The following is a 21,527-nucleotide window of genomic DNA, read 5'->3' on the forward strand; positions in this document are numbered from 1 at the left end:
CATGATACAGAAACTTAAAACACAACAACACAGAGAACAAAGATTCTACAGTTTACAGACATACAGAACGCAGGAGGTTACCGTGGCGACTGTGACATCAGAAAGGCTATCCAGCCACAAGTTAAATAAAATAAAATTGGACGTTTCCTGAAAAACGGACAGTGTATTAGACGGTGTAAACGGTAGGGAGAAGGAGAATGTAGATGTAGATAAAGCACGAATATTTCTTGCTGAAAACTTAGGTTCATATATTATTCCTTTATTCAGTATAGTCACGTTTGCGACAGTGAATTATTGTAAAAATGAAATATGATATCATAAGTTTTTCTTCTGTGTTTGGAAAGGCTACTTCACGGCGATACTACATTTTGAGCATCAACGCCACTTTTTAGGGCCTCACTTTATTTGCGGGTAGAAACCTGGATTCTCTTCACTGGTTTTGCACATTATCTTTCCCGTGCGGAAGGTGTGAAGTATCTTTGAGAAATCGTCTTTGCGCCTGCGTTTAGGTAGTGCACTTGAATTGCAGGTGATCAGCGAGCTCCTGTGTTTGTTGTTATGCGGCATCTCTGTGGATGCAATTAATTGAGGGGAAGTGTATATTTTCGCACCGGTACCGTTCCCGCAAGTCACAATAGAATGGTTCTAACGAAGGAGTATAGGATATGTATGCCATTGACAGTTGAGGAGGTAAAACATTTTTTTTTTTTATTAAACAATTTGAGAAGAGATGAAAAAGAAAAACAAAGTTTATCACGGCGGATGTCTATAGGCGTCCTGTATATAAACACCCTAAATAAAGCCACATTACTAACAGTTGGCTGTTATGTAGTTGTATTGCATATTCTGGCAGTAAGTTATTAAAATTGCTTTCGCTTCTAGCTACCAATGGCATAAAACTATGAGTTAGGAGTAGAATATTTTATATGTCGGAATTAGGTACATTTATCAGTGGTTTCCCTTTGATGCGAGTGAAAAACAGATCCCTGTACCGTAAAGAGTTTAAATTTGAGATAATAATCAAGCTTAGCTGATATTTGGTTCAGGGCGCATAATTGATTGGTTATTCTCGGAATTGCCAAGAACTCATCTCCAGTCTCTAACATAGGCTGCTCATTTACTGCGGATTATGTCTTTCTCTTTGAAATAACTTATTTGCAGAAATAATAATTTTGAAGTGTTGGTGTATTCTGTCCCTATCATGTTAATCGCCTGGTTCTCATTTCAGTTGTTTCTCTTTTTCTTTTCAATTCCAGTATCAGATAGGGCAGTTGTACATGATTGCTCGACATAGCCATGAACAAACAGATTCTGGAGAAGGTGTTGAGGTGATAGAAAACACTGCCTGCGAGGATCCAGAATATGGGAATGGCCAATACACGGAGAAAAGGATTCATCTCTCTAGGTAGTTGGCTTTACAATATTATATTGGCCATTAATTAATTTGCTTTATTAAAATTGTTATGCAATGGCTGTAAAGTGTCAATTGAATTAAAGGTAAGATTCCTTGTGGCCTTAAACAATAAAGGCATGAACAAGGTCTTAGGAATGTTGCATGAGATATTCTGAAATATTTGTGTGTTTAAGATGAAGCATGTGTTATCCATGCTGTGGTAATATATTGCTCCAAGACATTGTTTAAGTCCTTACTTTCATTCCCCAATAAATACCTCAATTTCTCTGCTTTTCTTCTTTTTGTGTTTGTATGACTGAAATTTAGTTAAGAGTGTCACTTATTTTGCCTTATCTGTATAACTCTGGGTTTACTGTAGTGTTTTACTCTTCATTTAAATTCTATACCAATGATTTTCTATGTCTGTACGCGCACATGTGGAAAACTGAAGTTTATGGCTTATATGATAAAATATAAATCGCAACACAATTATACATTCTAACATTAAATAAATGTTTGTGATACGTATGGCAGGCATGTGCAGATGTAAAGTTTATACTATGCATAATTTAAAAACGTCACATTTAATCAAGATACAATAAGTTTTGGCAATATTTGCAACATGTAGTTTTGCAGTCCACGTTTTTATTTTTGACTTCTTGATTCCCTTGCTTTCAACTGTCAGAAGTTAGATTTTGGGCAAATGGTGGATTGAAGATGGCAATCACCAAGATGTATTGCAACTACTACTTTGGTGCAGGAGCATCTGCAGTACTGTGAACCTTCACAACTTGCTGTGACTTTCTGTATTATTGAAACCACTATTTGTGATGTAGAGATACATTCTTGTATGTGCATTTATTATTTTGTAAAACCAATTTGAGCTTTTATTACATATAATTATGTTTCATTTCACCTTGGCTTTCATAAAGGATAATTTTGTTGTAATTGTTTGGAAAAATAATTGATCACAAACTTGATAAGTGTTTTGTGCTTAGTATTGTCACCAACATTTTTAGACTTGTTTATAAAGAAATACTGTTGTTTGAGTTGTAACCTTTTAAATTAAGGATGACGGCAAAAGATATTTACTAATGCATTTTGTCAGAACAATCCACCGATAATACAATTACTTAACTGTTCCCTTCTCCAGCACATATATTGTATGTGTATTGTTGCTGTGCTGTCACATGCTGTGCCATTATCATCTTGAGCATCAGAACTATACAAAAAATGTACACTCATTATGAACTTTATGATCATTGCCATTCAAGTCATTAGTCAGATTCCTATGTTGCATTAAAACGCTACATATGATGAACTGAATCGAAGACACACTGGTTGGCCCTAGGTCTAGGTTGAATGTCTTCTGCATCTACATGAAACCTGTACTTTGAAGCATTGTAATCAAAATTTGAAAAAGGTGATTCCTGATTATTTTTTTAAAATTGTTGTTATCACCGTATTGGCATACGGAAGTGAGACATGGGTAATGCACAAAAGCGACAAAAGTAGAATACAGGCTAGTGAAATGAAGTTCCAGAGGAGCAGGTTTGGTGTAACAAGACGAGACAGATTGCGAAATGTGTATGTGAGGGAAAGACTAAAGGAGGAACCAGTACAGGACAGGATAGAAAAATTGAGACTGCAGTGGTATGGACACATGAAGAGAATGGATGAGGGAAGAATTCCAAAGAGGATGTTTGATCTGCAACTGGAGGGGAAGAGGCCCAGAGGAAGACCAAGAGATAGATGGGTGAAGGGAGTGAAGGAATGTGTGATGAGAAGAGGAGAGAACTGGACGAAGGTGGAAGAGGGGGAATGGTGGAAAGGATGATTATTATTATTATTATTATTATTATTATTATTATTATTATTATTATTATTATTATTATCATCATCACCTACAGTGGTTGCGTAGCCTTTATTCTAAGTAAGCTATGTATCACATTATTGACAAAAATCACAAAACACTGATAACTTTGCTACTACGACAGACATTTTTTAACAAGTGCATCTTCATTGTAAATCATCCAAACAATGAAATCTATTACAAGTAAAGGAGGCAGTTTCTTGGACCACATAATGCACGATTGAAGACTCAACTCAAAAGTTAATAGCTGTATATTATACATTGTGATATACTTTTAACATTTCACCTACCAAAACGTGTGTAGACCTACATAAATAACACATTACTGCATTATATGCTATAAAAGCTATCAGCCCTGTCTGTTGGCAAAACAGCTGTTACGTGATTGTAGTAGAACAGTGTAAGTGAAACATTGTTGTCTTATGTCCATCATCTTTTGGATTTCAAATCAGACACGAAATAAGAAACCAAAATTTATGGAAAAAGATTAAAAGTTATGAGGAACAACAACTGTTTACGAAGTATTTCCATTGTGTGTGGTGTCCCCCACCCCCCCCCTCTGCCCCCCCAATTTTATTGGCAGATCTAGATATTAGATAGAAACCAGGCATTCTCAATGTACTATCATTTTTGATCAACACATGTAATGCCTGTTGGTCGGGCTTCATAATGAACTGTGAATGAAGCCCAACCAACAGGCATTGCATGTGTTGATCAAAAATGATAGTACATTGAGAATGGCTTGTTTCTAGCTGAAATCTGGATCTGCCAGTAACAAATTTAAAAAGGACGACTGATAGCTGAAATCTATTATTTACAAGTCAATAACTGTTGTTGTGTGCAACAGCCTTCTGAATGGAAGGTAACCTGATATGTCACAGTTTGCATCCAGAAACAAGTATGTGTGGATGTGCATGGTGCTTGAAGTCATTTGTAAAATTTTCTATAGGTGGGTGATAGAATGTATTTCTTTAAAAAAAAATTTATATTCTGGTTGCCCGTGATCATATTAATTTGTTGGTTAAGGTTACATACAGATAAAACATAAAAGTATTAGCAAATATATAAAATTACAGCATCTATAAATAACAAAAATATATCAAATGTTAATTATAATAAGTTTGTATGTGTCTGACAGTATTTTCAAGTGGATTTTTTTTTTAATTCACCCACTCAAAATATTTTCTGTTAGAAGTGTTCTTGCTATTTTTAATTAAATTAAAATAAAGGGACATTATATTCTTAATGTAGTGGTATACATTAATTTGATAAAAATGTGGATACATATTTCCAGAATGCATCCAAATAACTACAGCAGTTTGGTGAGCTGACTATAATTAACTTTTCTGTGGTGCTACGGAAGGATTCTAATGTGGTTGGTTTGCTTAAGAATCACTGCAGTCCCAAAATGGTTGTAAAATTTTCAGTTGATTTTTCTCCACTTTGACCATATGAAGTATGAAAATAGGGAAGACTCAGCTGTGGAATTATAACAGTGCGAAGAGCACAAAAAATTGTGAACATGATCTGAATATTTCGTGTATTTTACTACTAATTTCAATTTTAAGCTGCCTGAAAACTGACTAAAACTGTTGTAGAGCTCACAAAACATTGTGCACCATCCACAAAAAGCCTTCTAAAACCTTGAATTTTTTGTGTATTGAGCTAAATTTTGAACACTTTAGTTTTATTCTTTGGTAGTTTCATTTAAATTGGAAAGATCTCATTAGATGATTCCTGAAATTGGTGTGTGTGATGTGGAATGACCACCCCGTATTGAATGTCATCAAGCTGTGCTTAATGAGATTCTCCACTGAGTGAGTGTGATACAAAATTTTTGTTCAGGTACTGGGCTGAGCAAGGCACAATTTGTGCTCAGTTTTTGTTTACAATCCCTGACAGAGACTGGATCTGTGGGTTATTAGAATGAATCAGAGATGTGGTACACATTTCTTTCATGTCCGTTATTGTGGTGTCCCAAGAAAGTGTGTCATGAGAATTTATGACACGGTGTTTTCTTAATTCGAAATAACCTTGCTGATACCCTTAAATATAATGTGTCCAGTTCTGACCAGACCGATATCAGCAATGATCGTGCAAAATTACATTTGAGCTTCAGCTATGGAACTTAGTATCTTGTTGATTACCAGTTGGTGACTTCCTCCATTCATGTGTGGTACACAGATATGTGCTTGTTCAGAAGCTTTGTATAAGAAATGGTCCCAAAGACCATCACTTGTTACAACAAACAAAGTTTGTGCATCTGGGTTTGAATACAGACACACTTCACAGGGGTGGATTAATATGATTCTCTGGCTATGTGGTGTTCCTGCTGTGACAATTTATTTAATGTTAAGAAATTTTTGCCATTGCCTGAACGTTGCATTCTTCAGGCCTATGAAAATGGTACAGAGTAATTTCTAAACTAGTACAAGACTATCTGTGGGAAATATACAGGGTGTTACAAAAAGGTACAGCCAAACTTTCAGGAAACATTCCTCACACACACACACAGAAAGAAAATGTTGTGTGGATAGGTGTCCGGAAACGCTTACTTTCCATGTTAGAGCTAATTTTATTACTTCTCCTCAAATCACATTAATCATGGAATGGAAACACACAGCAACAGAATGTACCAGTGTGACTTCAAACACTTTGTTACAGGAAATGTTCAAAATGTCCTCCGTTAGCGAGGATACATGCATCCACCCTCCGTCGCAAGGAATTCCTGATGCAGCCCTGGAGAATGGCGTATTGTATCACAGCCATCTATAATACGAGCTCAAAGAGACTCTACATTTGGTACTGGGGTTGCGTTGACAAGAGCTTTCAAATGCCCCCATAAATGAAAGTCAAGAGGGTTGAGGTCAGGAGAGCATGGAGGCCATGGAAATGGTCCGTCTCTACCAATCCATTGGTCACCGAATCTGTTGTTGAGAAGCGTACGAACACTTCGACTGAAATGTGCAGGAGCTCCATCTTGCATGAACCACATGTTGTGTTGTGCTTGTAAAGGCACATGTTCTATCAGCACAGGTAGAGTATCCTGTATGAAATCATAACAACGTGCTCAATTGAGCGTAGGTGGAAGAACATGGGGCCCAATCAAGACATCACCAACAATGCCTGCCCAAACATTCACAGAAAATCTTTGTTGATGACGTGATTGCACAATTGCGTGCGGATTCTTGTCAGCCCTCACATATTGATTGTGAAAATTTACAATTTGATCACGCTGGAATGAAGCTTCATCCGTAAAGAGAACATTTGCACTGAAATGAGGATTGATACATTGTTGGATGAACCATTCGCAGAAGTGCACCCGTGGAGGTCAATCAGCTGCTGGTAGTGCCTGCACACGCTGTACATGGTACGGAAACAACTGGTTCTCCCGTAGCACTCTCCATACAGTGACGTGGTCAACGTTACCTTGTACAGCAGCAACTTCTCTGACGCTGACATTATGGCTATCCTCAACTGCACGAAGAATTGCCTCATCCATTGCAGGTGTCCTTGTCGTTCTAGGTCTTCCCCAGTCGCGAGTCATAGGCTGGAATGTTCCGTGTTCCCTAAGACGCCGATCAATTGCTTCGAACGTCTTCCTGTCGGGACACCTTCGTTCTGGAAATCTGTCTCGATACAAACGTACCGTGCCACGGCTATTGCCCCGTGCTAATCCATACATCAAATGGGCATCTGCCAACTCCGCATTTGTTAACATTGCACTGACTACAAAACCACGTTCGTGATGAATGCTAACATGTTGATGCTACGTACTGATGTGCTTGATGCTAGTACTGTAGAGCAATGAGTCGCATGTCAACACAAGCACCAAAGTCAACATTACATTCCTTCAATTGGGCCAACTGGCGGTGAATCGAGGAAGTACAGTACATACTGACGAAACTAAAATGAGCTCTAACATGGAAGTTAAGTGTTTCCGGACACATGTCCACATAACATCTTTTCTTTATTTGTGTGTGAGGAATGTTTCTTGAAAGTTTGGCCATACCTTTTTGTAACACCCTGTATAGGGTGGGGCAAACAAAAGTGGCGTGGAAAATAGAGCTCTGAGGTACAAAAAAACACAGCAGAAGAAAGGAAATACTGTACTAATCTGGCGACAGCAAATGTTGCTAGTGGCTACTAGTCACCTCTTAGCATTTTTGGGCCCTGGTCAGCGAGTTGCTGAAGACAGATCAAAGCTGGACTGCTGAAATTGCTGCAGTTGTGTCCAAAATGTGCTACTTCAGATCGTGACGACTGTGAGGGTTGTTGCGATACACGTCATACTTAAGGGCTCCTACACAAAGTAACTGCACAATGAAAGATCAGGTGACCTGCGTGGCCACCTAGGACCATGACCAGACTAACCGCTGCTAACAACTATGTCAGGCGCGAAGACAGTGTAAATGTGCACCAAGGTTCAGCTGGCAGTAATGGGCAGTTGCTCCATCTTGTTGGAAGTAACTGTAGGTCTTTTCCTCCTCCATTATCACTGCCACAAATTGTTTCAAAATGTTGGCAGTGTAACATACCAAAGACAGGATCTGATGAAAGAAGATGGGACCAATAATGTGACGTACAGGCACTGGCGCACCAAACCCGAACCTTCTTATCATGGAGAGGCGTTTCGTGGAAGTTACGCGGATTCTCCGCTGCCCAGAACCTGTGATTGTCAGATCACATAACCACTGAGGTGAAACAAGGCTTCCTCAGATACACAGAACAGATTCATGTCCAAGCCATTCATTGTTATCTCAGTGAACAGCCACTCACAAAAGTGGACACTCTGAGTGGCATTTGCTGGTTTTAATGCATGAACAAAAGACCCTCAGTAGGTATGTATGTTCAGGTCCAGGTATATTCGTCTGGATGATCAACATGATATGCTGGTCTCTTGCAGAAGGTGTCAGGTTGATTTGGTAGGACTTTGAAGCATTTTCTGGTGAACTGCAGCAACATTTCTGGTGTGCAGGAATGTTTCGGAATCCTTTTTTGCTTGTTCAAAACAGATCCTGTCTGACCCCATTTTGAGACTAAACATTGTATGACACTCTTTGCTGGAACTTTGACACCATTAAACTGCTTAGCAAACAACTGACAACACGGTTTCCATGACTTTGCTGTCATGTAACTTTCCTCAATGAACACCTGCTGCTCCAGTATGAGTACAGTTGCCCCATTTGCACTGCTACACACACACACACACACACACACACACACACACAGAGAGAGAGAGAGAGAGAGAGAGAGAGTGTCCTCAGTGCACTTTGAACTGGTGTAGATCATGTCATGTGTGCGTCACAGGGTGTGTTGTATGCATACATTCATATCCCCTTGTCTGGGCCACTTTTATTGCCCATTCCTGTAGATTGAAAAGAAGAAGCACTTTTTTGTGTTGGCTCAAGCCTACAAAAACATGGACAAAGTTCCTCCTAAAGGGCAGAGTGGCAAATGATTCATTGAGAGAGAGTTTAAGGAAATAAAGATGTGGTGAGGAAAATTCATCTGGCCTAAGGCACAATTGAAAGAAACTGATGGTTGAACCAGGTAAAACCATTAACAATCAGGAAGTTGAAGGAGATGTAGAAGACTATTATTTTTATACTGTTCATTTCATGAAAGCAGTTGCCCTCACACACAGGCATCCACAGAAAATTTTCTGGGTGAAGTGAGGGAGTTGGGAGCAAGGTTCTAAAGTTGCCATTTATTATTGTATCCCCAAGAAACGATGATTATCTACTTGGTATTTTTTCTGGGTAGATTATCTTGATAATTGAACATTAAGCATGATTTCAAGATTACCTTCAAAGTAACCTTTTTTTACAGCATGCTCCACTAATAGTACATGTGTGTGGTGAGAGAAAGGAGAAGGTGAAACCCAGTGCCAGCATGTAGCCTACCACTCGTGAACAGCACCCAGGGGGCCACCAAGCTTAATGTTCCCATCTCATGAATAGATCCTCATCAGCAGTTTCATGTGCCCTCATTTTGTGAGACACTGAGGAGAGGTTCGGTATTCAAACAAGCACATTGGCGGAAAGTGTGGTTATGAGGAACTTTATGCCACCAACGCTGCTCCCCTTGCGAGCCAAATGCTGAAAGTGAATTTTTTTTTCCACCACTAGGATTCAAACCAGCTTACCTCCACGTCGAATGCCACTGCCAGCACATGTGTTAGTAACCTCAGCTGCAGTGTTTGGTTACCTTTTCTTTCGTATTATAAAATGGTTATGGGTATGACACATTTTTGTAGTAAATTGCTAAAAGTGTATCCTTTTATGTTGAAAACTGATTGAAAACTTTTATGTTGAAAACACGTAGGTAAATAAAGCATAAAGTATTTAGAAACTATATTTTTATTCATACACGAATAGTGGTAAACTGATGTAGTTTGTGAAAATCGTGAAGTAGGAAAAATTAGAAATAGGAATACTGTTGGTTATAAACAAAAATAACCATTCATAAAGAACCTTTTACTAATCTTCCTTGAAAGTGAAGATGCAGAGAACAAATTTTAAAACTGCTTATACGTTGTTATCAAAAGCTCTGCTAACAAAAAGTAAAGTCACATTCACAAAAATGCAGTTTCAATCATATCAAATTACAGTTTGAAATAAATGTTCTCCTAATGAGCTGATGTAAAAATGACTAACCATGAAGAAATTTTTCACCTTCGTAGAGTGACGGATTGCTAAGCGAATGGGCGTGGTTTCGCTTCCCCGCTGGGTTGGAAATTTTCTCTACTCGAGGACTGGGCACTGCGTTGTTCTTACTTTTATATCATGTAAATTGATATTACTATTGAGGTGGCTGAATGGGCGTGACGCAAAAGCCAATAAAAAAATTTAAAAAAAGATGAAGTACCATATGTGATATGAAACTACCAAAAATGTAATATTACTTTTGGTATTGTTTTAATGTAACAATCACAGAGTCTGGTAATAATTTGTATTGACTAACTTAGTAAAATAAGGTTTTCAATCACTTTTCTTCTGTGAATACTTAGCATGTACAACTCACATACCAAGTTTTTACTCGTTGTAGAACACAACTGCAGTTTTACTCTTCCTATAGTCTGAAGGATTGTTCAGTCATGCATATAGTAGCAGGCAAAGCTGGAGAAGTTAATACAGCCTTTTTCTTGCCAGGAAAAAGCTCTGTATGTTTGTCAGTATCATCAGTGATTGATAGATTTATAGACATTTGTGCTGTTGTTGACCAAAAATCATATCTTAGTATTGCTTCGAGTAAGAAGCTCATTGTTATAATATTTTTGAGTTGCTTTGTCCCAGAAACCATTAGCTTTGCTGAGCTGTAAATTATGCAATACACGTGTGACATCATACAACATTTCTTGTGAATAGTTTCGATAAGAGAAATAATGGTAGCCATTCAGTGCACATCCAGGTATGACATACACATAGAAAATTGCAGAGTGAGCCTAATCACTATTGTATCTGAGACAAATGAAGAAACACAACTTCATTATCAGTAGCTTTCATCACCCAAAGCCTTCTCCCCCAAAGTCCTAATTATTTAGAAATGGTTTCAGCTGATGACTTAGGACATGTGGTTTACTGTTTAAAAACATCAATCGCTGACTCCTGCCAGGCCATACCAACAGTGAAAAATAAGGATGATTGTTGTTTCTGGCTTTAGCCTATTGAAATCCACAGGATTAAGACTTTGAATAGCCAGACCTGGCAGTAGCATTTCCTTTTTATGTAAACCTAATGCACTCAATTAATTGACAAAGCTTCCTTCTGCAGGCTACTTTTCCTTCTACCTCTGTGAAATGGTGAAACATACACATGGATGTCATCTCGCGGTGTAGACGACAAAGTCCCTGTGAAAGTGATCATTAAGGCACGGCAAAAGCATACAGATACCACATATCGTGTCTGTGTATCCACACAATGCTCTAGGAAGCAGGTTGTTCAGCTATTGTTGAAGATTGTGAAGAGTAATTTGATTCTGCTACAATTGTGGTACGCTCCATAGCCAACTTGGATAAGTGGAAACCATGTCTAGAAGTGTATGAGTGTTCTGTAATGAATAAAAACTCTGTACTGTGTCTCCCCCCCCCCCCCCTTCCTCCTCTCTCCTGACCTGCACTTATTCTCAAACTAATGATCCTGACTTCTAGGGAAGTCGAACTTTAATTCTCTTTATCCTAATGCAGGCAGTGGATTGTTCATAGCAAAAACATTAAATGTAGTGAGGTTCAAAGTAAAACTGACTAAGCTCATACAGGCAGAAGTAAGTAGTGGTGATGTCAGACTTGGATTCATAATTTTTTTTTTTTTTTTTTTTTTTTTTTTTTTTTTTTTTTTTTTTTTTTTTCCCCCCCCCCTGCTGTCAGACTGAACCACAACAATTGTAGCCTCATTCAGAGATAATCAAATCTAAATTTGATGGCAGAGAAAATTTAATTTCACCCTTATTATGAACACCATATAATCAGATATTTTTCTGATCTTATGATGTTAATAATAAGGGTGAATTTAATTTACCAAGTTTTGATTGATGAAGCTGTGGATACATTTGTCATCTGTGACAAAGCCTTCAGAAGTAGTTCTGAACACATTATCAGACAACTGCCTCATAAAATTAGTCAAACAGTCCACTTTTAAGGGAAACATTTTGGACGTCTTACCTTCTGCACCTTAACATATGCTGTGGAAGCCACTGAATAATACTTTTGATAGAGGATATTTCGTAACGGTGTTGATAATTTTCTATCCTATTCAATTTGTGTTTGGTGTGAGGGAAAAAATTAGTTTCTATGCTGATATGTCTCAGTACATGTTCTCACAGTTCCTATGTGCGATAAACCATGGAGGGTGCAGAATTTTTTTCTGGTCTTCTTTCAAATATCGGCACTCTGCATATATCCAGTGGTGTTCTCATTTGAATTCTCAGACCATCTGTTTTACAGCTTCATATGGACTGTACTGATCTGTTACAATCTTAGCAGTATGTGTATGAATTCATTCGATGTATGCTGTCATGCCTACTTGATGAGAACTCCAAGCACTGGTACAGTATACAGTACTTTCTAATTTGTTGTACTAGCATGTGTGTGTCAAGTTTCTTTTACTGATTCAGCTTACTTTCCAAGAATGCTGTGTCAAAATTAGCTGATCTTGCAGTTGTTCTTGAGCAGTTTTATATTTCTGTCATTTGATAATCATCCTTATCACATAACCATAACTGCTGCATGCTGCATTGTCAACTGTCTGCTTTATATATTCCTATTGAGGCTGGTCAACTCCAAATGTACTTCAAAGTTTCCTTTCCATTCTTTGAGGAAGTTATCTTCTGTATTTTTGATGCAAATGACATTAGACTGAGTGTGTGGTAATTTTCACATCCATCCACTCTTGCGTTCTTTGAGTGTGTAAAATTATTTTGTTTCCAGAATCTGGTAGAACTTCCCCAGGTACACAGTTTTCATTCATGAGCTTGTATTGTTCCTGCTCCACTGTTTAGCCTGAGCCCTGTATATAGAGCTCTGTCAGCATTGCATCAGTACTCTGAAATTGTCCCTTCTGTTCATCCAGAGCTTTTTGAAACTGAGAGAAGTATAGTCATCTTCTTGCACTGTGTCCTCATTTTCATTTCGCCTAATTTCTTCTGGGCAACCATGAAGTTTCTCCAGGTATTTTTTTGTATTGTCTTGCTGTATTTTCTGTTTCCTATGTTATCTCTGACAATTATGCTGCATGTTCTGTGCTCCCTAAAGTGACGCTATGAAGTGTGTGGCAGATTTTACTGTAACATGTTTCAAGTTGACTTCTATAGTGTGACATTTTTGTTACATTCATTCTTTTTCAGCTTTTATACATTTCTAGATAATTGCAGTTCAAAGTAACCTAATTGTTTCTGTGTTAATTCCAGTTGCTCATTTGTTGTCCATGGCTGTTTTTGTTCTGCCTTTTTCAATCCTAGTACGTCTTGACTGTTTTTGCTACACTCTCCCATTAGTTTTTTACACCAATCATTCCTTGAGGTCTTCCTACTTCTTTTGTCACATTCTTTCAAGATGGTTGGAGTGTTTAGATCCTTCATCTTGCCTAAGTCTCAACTTTGTAGTGTTCTGAATTTAAGCAGCATTTAATTGGTACTGTGTTATTGTCACTATCAATGTCAGCATCTGGGTAACTCTTATGCAGGAGGGCGATTCTTCTGGAAAATCTGGAATTCTCAACAAATTACATTTTACCTGGAACTGTTAGGGAAATCTCGGGGAATTTCAGGTGTTTCATAAAACCTCACTGAGTTCTGTGTTTTTAACCTAACATTGAAATTAAATTTTATTGAGTTTCATAAATCACAAACTTTAAAATACTTAATACAGTGGAACTCTGATTTTACATTCTCCGATTTTACGTTTTTCATGATTCTGCACCTTAAGTTTGTAGCCCCTGTGGAAAACCCATGAGATCAAAATTAGCCATTGTACACTACTGGCCATTAAAATTGCTATACCAAGAAGAAATGCAGATGATAAACGGGTAATCATTGGACAAATATATTATACTAGAACTGACATGTGATTACATTTTCACGCAATTTGGCTGCATAGATCCTGAGAAATCAGTACCCAGAATAACCACCTCTGGTTGTATAACGGCCTTGATATGCCTGGGCATTGAGTCAAACAGAGCTTGGATGGCATGTACAGGTACAGCTGCCCATACAGCTTCAACACGATACCACAGTTCATCAAGAGTAGTGAATGGTGTAGTGGCGTAGCAAGACAGCCACACCACTCAGAAGTAGCCGAAAGGCACGCGCTTAAACTCACGCAGGCTGGCGTGAGGTCTGAAACAGGATACGTAATGAATGCTATAAAGAAAAGTACGTAGCTGCTGGAATACTTAACTTTAATCCATCATTTGTATACATCGTTCTTGATGAGACATGCTTCATACGATAACTATCAATTGCTATGGCGCCTTGCTAGGTCGTAGCCATTGACTTAGCTGAAGGCTATTCTAACTATCTTCTCTGCAAATAAACGAGGCTTCGTCAGTGTTGCATCGCTAGCTAAGTCGTCCGTACAACTGGGGCGAGTGCTAGTAAGTCTCTCTAGACCTGCCGTGTGGTGGCGCTCGGTCTGCAATCACTGATAGTGGCGACACGCGGGTCTGACGTATACTAATGGACCGCGGCCGATTTAAAAGCTACTACCTAGCAGGTGTGGTGTCTGGCGGTGACACCACAAATGGCATATTGTGACGAGCCAGTTGCTCGCCCACCATTAACCAGACGTTTTTAATTGGTGAGAGATCTGGAGAATGTGCTGACCAGGGCAGCAGTCGAACATTTTCTGTATCCAGAAAGGCCCATACAGGACCTGCAACATGCGGTCGTGCATTATCCTGCTGAAATGTAGGGTTTCGCAGGGATCGAATGAAGGGTAGAGCCACGGGTCGTAACACATCTGGAATCTAACTTCCACTGTTCAAAGTGCCGTCAATGCAAACAAGAGGTGACCGAGACGTGTAACCAATGGCACCCCATGCCATCACGCCAGGTGATACGCCAGTATGGTGATGACGAATACTCGTTTCGAATGTGCGTTCACCGTGATGTCGCCAAACACGGGTGCAACCATCATGATGCTGTAAACAGAACCTGGATTCATCCGAAAAAATGACGTTTTGCCATTCGTGCACCCAGGTTCGTCATTGAGTACACCATCGCAGGCGCTCCTGTCTGTCATGCAGCGTCAAGGGTAACCGCAGCCATGGTCTCTGAGCTGATAGTCCATGCTGCTGCAAACATCGTCGAACTGTTCGTGCAGATGGTTGTTGTCTTGCAAACATCCCCATCTGTTGACTCAGGGATCGAGACATGGCTGCACGATTCGTTACAGCCATGCGGATAAGATGCCTGTCATCTCGACTGCTAGTGATATGAGGCCTTTGGGAACCAGCACCGCTTTCTGTATTACCCTGCTGAATCCACCGATTCCGTATTCTGCTAATAGTCAGTGGATCTCGACGAACGCGAGCAGCAATGTCGCGATACGATAAACCGCAATTGCGATAGGCTACAATCCGACGTTTATCAAAGGTGGAAACGTGATGGTACACATTTCTCCTCCTTACATGAGGCATCACAACAACGTTTCACCAGGCAACACCGGTCAACTGCTGTTTGTGTATGAGAAATCGGTTGTTAACTTTCCTCATGTCAGCACGTTGCAGGTGTCGCCACCGACGCCAACCTTGTGTGAATGCTCTGAAAAGCTAATCATTTGCATATCACAGCGTCTTCTTCCTGTTGTTTAAATTTCGCGTCTGTAGCACGTCATCTTTGTGGTGTAGCAATTTTAATGGCCAGTAGTGTGCATTTCTTCCTAGTAAGGCTTACATCTACTTTTAAGTTCTTTTTCGACGCCTCGCTTGACTTCATCTCGTTTTCTTCCTGTTGACATTTGATGTGCCTGATGAAGTTTAAGTGGCTCAAAAGACAGAAGGTTTGCACCACAGGTGGTGGCAGAATTAAGGGAATATTTTAGGCCATTTTGGAGAGAGGAGATGTGAGAGAGGTAGTGCTGACATAATCTGCAATCGGTGTTGCCAACACAACTTGCAACTTATAGCTTCACCACACAATTACGATGCAACTACTGCTGGGTTGCAGTGGTAGTGGAAAAACAAGACAGTCAATGCAATGTGTTCCTGACCAAGCCAATACATAACAAAGGGGCCCAGCCACCATCTATTTTTGTGGCACTTCGAACTCAGTCTCATCTTTTTGCACTGTATTCAGCAACATTATCAATCATGAACCTGATAAATTCAGAGTCCTGAAGAATATGCATGATCATGAGTGAGAAAATGTTGCCCGTTCCTGGCTGGCAACTTGTTAAGTCACCCAATAGCCAGCGCAGCCACGCACCACACTAACACACTTAAAATGAGCTCACCTACTGAATGGAGAGGGGGGAATGTTCCATCAGCAACAGGAGTAGGGATTAAAGCATTTTGTGAAGTGCTGAAAATATACTTTTTGTGCATATGATGTGCTATGACATAGATGTCACATGGAAATAGAACATTTTAAAGACTTTTGTGTTCAAAGATGACATGACACAGTTGTGACACAACTATATTACTTATTTATATACTTCACCCCCCCCCCCCCCCCCCCCCACACACACACACACTGTAAAGCAGAAAGATTGGCAGCAGTGACAGAGTGCATGAAGCGAAGCTGTGTCGCCAGAGCTTTCTGTCAAATTTACATTTTACACAATGTACAGAAATTCGCTGACCTGATTTGTAATAAGCGTATAATGTCAATTGGGGAGGTAATGTAGTCAATCTGATTACTTTGATTTCCAGACAGATACTGCCTCTCCAAAAGATTTCAAAAAGTGTACTTGCAATGACAAACTTGAGGCCAGCTCAGGCTTCTATTACCATTTTGCTTGCTGAGACTGTACTGTCATATTGTGTTCTGTCCACTACTTTTACTGTCAACTGCATTTCAGTCTCCCATTACGATTAAATTCTCATCCCTTGGACATATTTTATGAATTCATTAATATTATGAAATTTTTCACTTTCATTGTCATCTGCATATGTGGTTGGCATGCATAACAATGTGATAGTAACGTCTTTTGGATATACATTCAGTTTCACCATCAACATTCATACTGTTTGCTACAGATAATTGTCTACTCCAGTGCCATGTCCCCTGTTCAATATCATTTTGTACACCTACTCTTTCACTATCTGACCTAGCATGAATAATCCTGTGACCTCAGAAATCCTCCTTCTTCTAGCCATTGAATCTCACTGATTCCTAAAACATCAGTGTGCATCAGTTTCATTTCTGCTGTCAGTTGGGCAACTGTTGTCTTCAAATAGGATGAAACGTCTCTGTGCTCCAACACCAACACAAAGGGTAGCTGTTGTTGCTCTGTGAGCTGTGTTGATGATAGCCTTGTCCCATACACATCACAGTCAGCTGCAATCTTTACTCTAAATATGGATAGAGGCTCTTAAATTGCAGTATCACCTAGGCACTTGGATCAAGGCATTTGATGTGTTACTCCTCCACCACCCCCTCATTATCTTGGCTTATATGAGATAGAGATTATTCTACCAAGGGGAGGACAGGTCATCAGGTCCATACAACCCACACGTAAGTGTAAAAGAGATGCTTGGGTAGCTTTTGTGGGAATCTTTGGAAGAAGGATCCACAATCCTATTTTGTAAGATCAGATAACCAGCATTTGAGGAAGACTGTTGGACAGTTTTGCCACTGTCTAAGAATAGGTTGTGTACATGGGTTCCATATGCAATCATTTTTCCTTTGCTGAGGATGTGAATGAAATAGGACAGAATATCTCTAGAGTCCTGTGTGGGTAAGGAAGTGGGTTCTGGGAGAATCATAGTAGCAAGAGGCAGTATACTAGTTAATGCTGCAGTCAGTAGTGTAACTCTACCAGCTGCATGTTGCTTGGTGTGCTCTGAATATTAGAAATGAATACCCAACTGCAGATATCTCAATTTCATGAATGAATGAAAGAAGTTGTGGATCTCAACAGAAGCTGACAAATCGTGTTCAGAATATTAAAAGGCATAGATTCCACTTGTCTTAGAATAACCAGTGGGAGGAAATTAGCATTGGACAGGAGTTATATTTTGGGTGCAAGGGAGAATGACAGAAATCTGTGATAGCACATCTGGCATTTATTACATTAATAAAGCATGTGTGTGTGTATGTATTGGAGTATGCTTGTACAGGGTGTTTCACAATTCATGTTATACACTTTTGGAAATTGTAGAGGGGATGTAGTAGAGCAGGTTTGACATAGGAATCCATGCCCAGAAATGTCATCCAAAGATGTTACAGCTGGCCCCTGTAAATTTATGTATGAAGCCTGTCCTACATTTGGCCAGAAAAAATATTTCGAATACCTGACGAGGTTAGGACCCTAATCCTCTTCAAAGTAGGCCCCTTGTGCTTGCACTCAGCCCACTGATCCTTCCACTGCTGGAAACACCTCTGGAAGTCTTCTTTTGAGATGGTGTTCAGCTCCGTTGTCGTGTTCCACATTATCTCTTCTCTACTCTCAAAATGGGATCCTTTCAGTGGCGTCTTCAATGTTGGAAACAACCAGAAGTCGCAAGGAGCCGTGTCTGGAGAGTAGGGAGATTGATGAATGACTGTGACTCCATGTTTGGCCCAGAAATTTTGGATCAAGTGGGGATGAATGTGCGGGGGTGTTGTCATGATGCAGTTACCAGTGTTTTGCTGTCCACAGTCTTTTGCGCTGATTTGCGTCATGGAGTCCCCAAAGAACATCTTGATAGTACTGCTTTGTCACTGTTTGTCCTCCCAGTGCATATTCGTGATGCACAATCCCACGGATGTCAAAGAAGACAGTCAGCAGCACCTTGATTTTGCTTCGCGCCTGCCGCACTTTCTTCGGTCTTGAAGACTCGGGATGCTTCTATTGCGATAATGGTCTTTTTGTTTCTGGGTCCTACCCGTATGCCCATGACTCATCTCCATTTATCACGTGTTCAGAAATCCAGGATCAGTGTTGGTGGTGTCCAGAAGGCCCTGTGCAACGTCAAAAAGGAGATTTTTTTGTTCCAGTGACAACAACTTGGGTGCGAATTTCATAGCCACTCGGTGCATGTTCAAATCATAATGCAAAATTGCATGTGCAGAATCTTTACTCGCCCCAACCTCTTGGGAAGTCTCCCGCACGGCCAAACGACGATCAGCCATCACCAAATTTTGCACCCTCTCAACAATAGCTGCACTCCGAGCAGCTTGGGGCCTGCCAGAATGCTGGTCACTCTCCACTGATGTGCAGCCATTTTTGAATCGGTTGAACCACTCCTTAATTTGTGTTACACCCACTGCATCTGACAGCGACTGATACGCTGGAAGGTGGGGACAAAATTCATGCATGCACATAAAGGTCTCTTCCTTTACTGTGGTGCTGCACTATCGTCTCTATTTTGCGTGGGAAAATCAAAGGTTGGATACTTTTTTAGACAGACCTCGTATACACAGGATGATTCCGTGATGATGATACAAACTTTAAAGGATAATGGACAAGGACAAATGTATCAATTTGAGGTAAGGGTTCCTGCACCAGAATTAAATGAGTTAAAAGCTATAAGTGAAAACTGTTCTGATCTCTGTCAGTATATTACATATATGGCACTGTTGTTGCTAAGATCGTAGGGTAGACAATTTTCTGTGGTGGTAGTATGGATGAAAACAAGAAAAATTATCTAGTAAGCGTGAGCTCTAAAATGCGTGCCCATGAGCACTTTTTCAAAAGAGAAGCTATGTTTTACAGTAGCGAAGATGAACAAGTGCTTGTAGGTCCTGAGGTGTGCATTTTAGAGCCCATGTGTACTGGATACTTTTTCCTTGTCTTAGTCCATACTACCACCTCTGAAAGTTGCATGTCCAACATTCTTAGCAACAACAGTACCGCTACATGTATTCCACTGTCGGAAGTATCAGAATGGTTTTCACTTATAACTTTCAACTCATTTGTTTCTTGTAAGGAACTTTTGCCTCAAGTTGATACATTTGTCCATCACCATCGTCCTGGAAAGTTTGTAACATCGTCACGGAATTGTCCTGTACATACATTCACAGGCACTGGTGACTATAACTTTCTTCCTCTGTAGCATTGTTGGATGCCCTTTTTGGACATGGGTTCCTGTGTAAAAGTTGGTATTTAAGTCATCTCTACAACCTCTAAAAGTGTGTAACATGAATTGTGACACACCCTGTATATGTAATGATGGAGGTTTACCATGCTAAAACAACATGAAATATTTCCTAACTACTGTTTTCCATACCTCCCTCTATGTTGCAGTTATTGTAATTGATAATGTCAGCATCCACTCCATGTAAACCATTAAAGCTGCTGCTTTACAAACCAGGAAATTTTTGTGATATCACTTGGATATTGAGGAGTAGAATCCCCCACAAGTCATTGCAAACCAGACTGGAATTTTTATTGGTTGTCAGTGTCTCTAAGTTTGCGTACGTTCCTTTTGAAATAGGGATTACAAAACAACATAGGCACAAAGTTAATAGATTCCGTAGAGCTGGCATTAGTGCAGATTAGACTACTCATCAGAGAAAAAAGTATGTTTAAAATTGTAGATTTCAAGAGTTATCCAATAAAATGAGATGTCCATGCTTCCGGAACAACTGTTTGACTAGTGCTGAAATGGAATCATATAGAGGGCAAACTGGTGATGTTGTGTGAAGTATTGTCCCTCCCTTTCTGTACAGAATGCTTCGATGAGCCACCTTTTTACTTAAGCACTAATATAATTTTCCCTTCAAGGACTGTCTGCCACATACTGTACAATGGCTTGCGAGTATGTATTTAGATGTAAATGTTGATGTTGTAGGAATCAAAGTTACCTAGTTAGTAGTGTGGATTTTTTAAATTCTACTCTGCATCTAGTGGTTTAGCTGTGGCACAAAGGTAATTAAATTACACTTAGTAAACCACATTTTGGCGAGTGGTGGGGAGTACTTTTGATTCCGATATCATTTTACCCCTTTTCTGTTCCATCATGAATTGTTTGTGTGAGGAGTGACTGTTGATAAGTTTCCTTATAAGTTTGAATTTCCCTGATTCATGAAGGCATGCTCTCAGAAACCACAGTAACCACCCATGGCACACTCTTGCTTACTAGATGAACCCATGACAAACTTGCCACTCTTCTGTGTATCTCCTCTATCAATCTTACCTTATAAGTGTCTCAGAATGATGAATGGCAGGCAAGAACCAATTCACTGAGACTTTTGCAGGTACTACTCTGTGGGTGAATTACATTTCTGTTGGATCCTACCACTCAATCTCTCTGGCATCTGCTTTTCATTCAGTTAGTTTCATATGGTTGTTTCAATTTAGGTTCTACTGGTCACATACTTTGGGATATTCTGTTGTTGTAACTGTTTCCTGTGATTGATTGCCAGCTATGAAATCAAATGCTAATGGTTCTTCCTACTTTCTTATGTGTAATTTGTTACATTTTCTTTTATTTTGAGCACCTGTGCTAACTATCTTTTTGTGACTCTTCATACAGTTCACTAACATTTTTTTCTGTCGCAGCTCCCTAATATACAATGGTGTCAGAAGCAAACAGCCTTGTGGAGCTTGTGACATTATCTACTACAGCACTTACACACACCGTAAATAGTAATGATCTTATAAGACTCCTTTTGTGTTTC

The 21,527-nt window shown here is 39.6% G+C and overlaps 1 protein-coding gene across 1 annotated transcript in view; it reads left to right on the forward strand.

Annotated features, from left to right (window-relative positions):
* The first annotated feature begins 507 nt into the window (after nucleotides 1-507).
* The window catches only part of LOC126462265 (cytoplasmic phosphatidylinositol transfer protein 1), a 97,129-nt gene continuing 76,109 nt past the window's right edge, over nucleotides 508-21,527 (forward strand). The window contains exons 1-2 of the mRNA XM_050096059.1: nucleotides 508-690; nucleotides 1,257-1,405. Coding sequence (XP_049952016.1) covers nucleotides 640-690; nucleotides 1,257-1,405 — 200 coding nt within the window. The 5' untranslated portion in view covers nucleotides 508-639. The remainder of the gene's footprint in view (nucleotides 691-1,256; nucleotides 1,406-21,527) is intronic.

Source organism: Schistocerca serialis, chromosome 1 (assembly GCF_023864345.2).
Source record: "Schistocerca serialis cubense isolate TAMUIC-IGC-003099 chromosome 1, iqSchSeri2.2, whole genome shotgun sequence".
NCBI lineage: Eukaryota > Metazoa > Arthropoda > Insecta > Orthoptera > Acrididae > Schistocerca > Schistocerca serialis.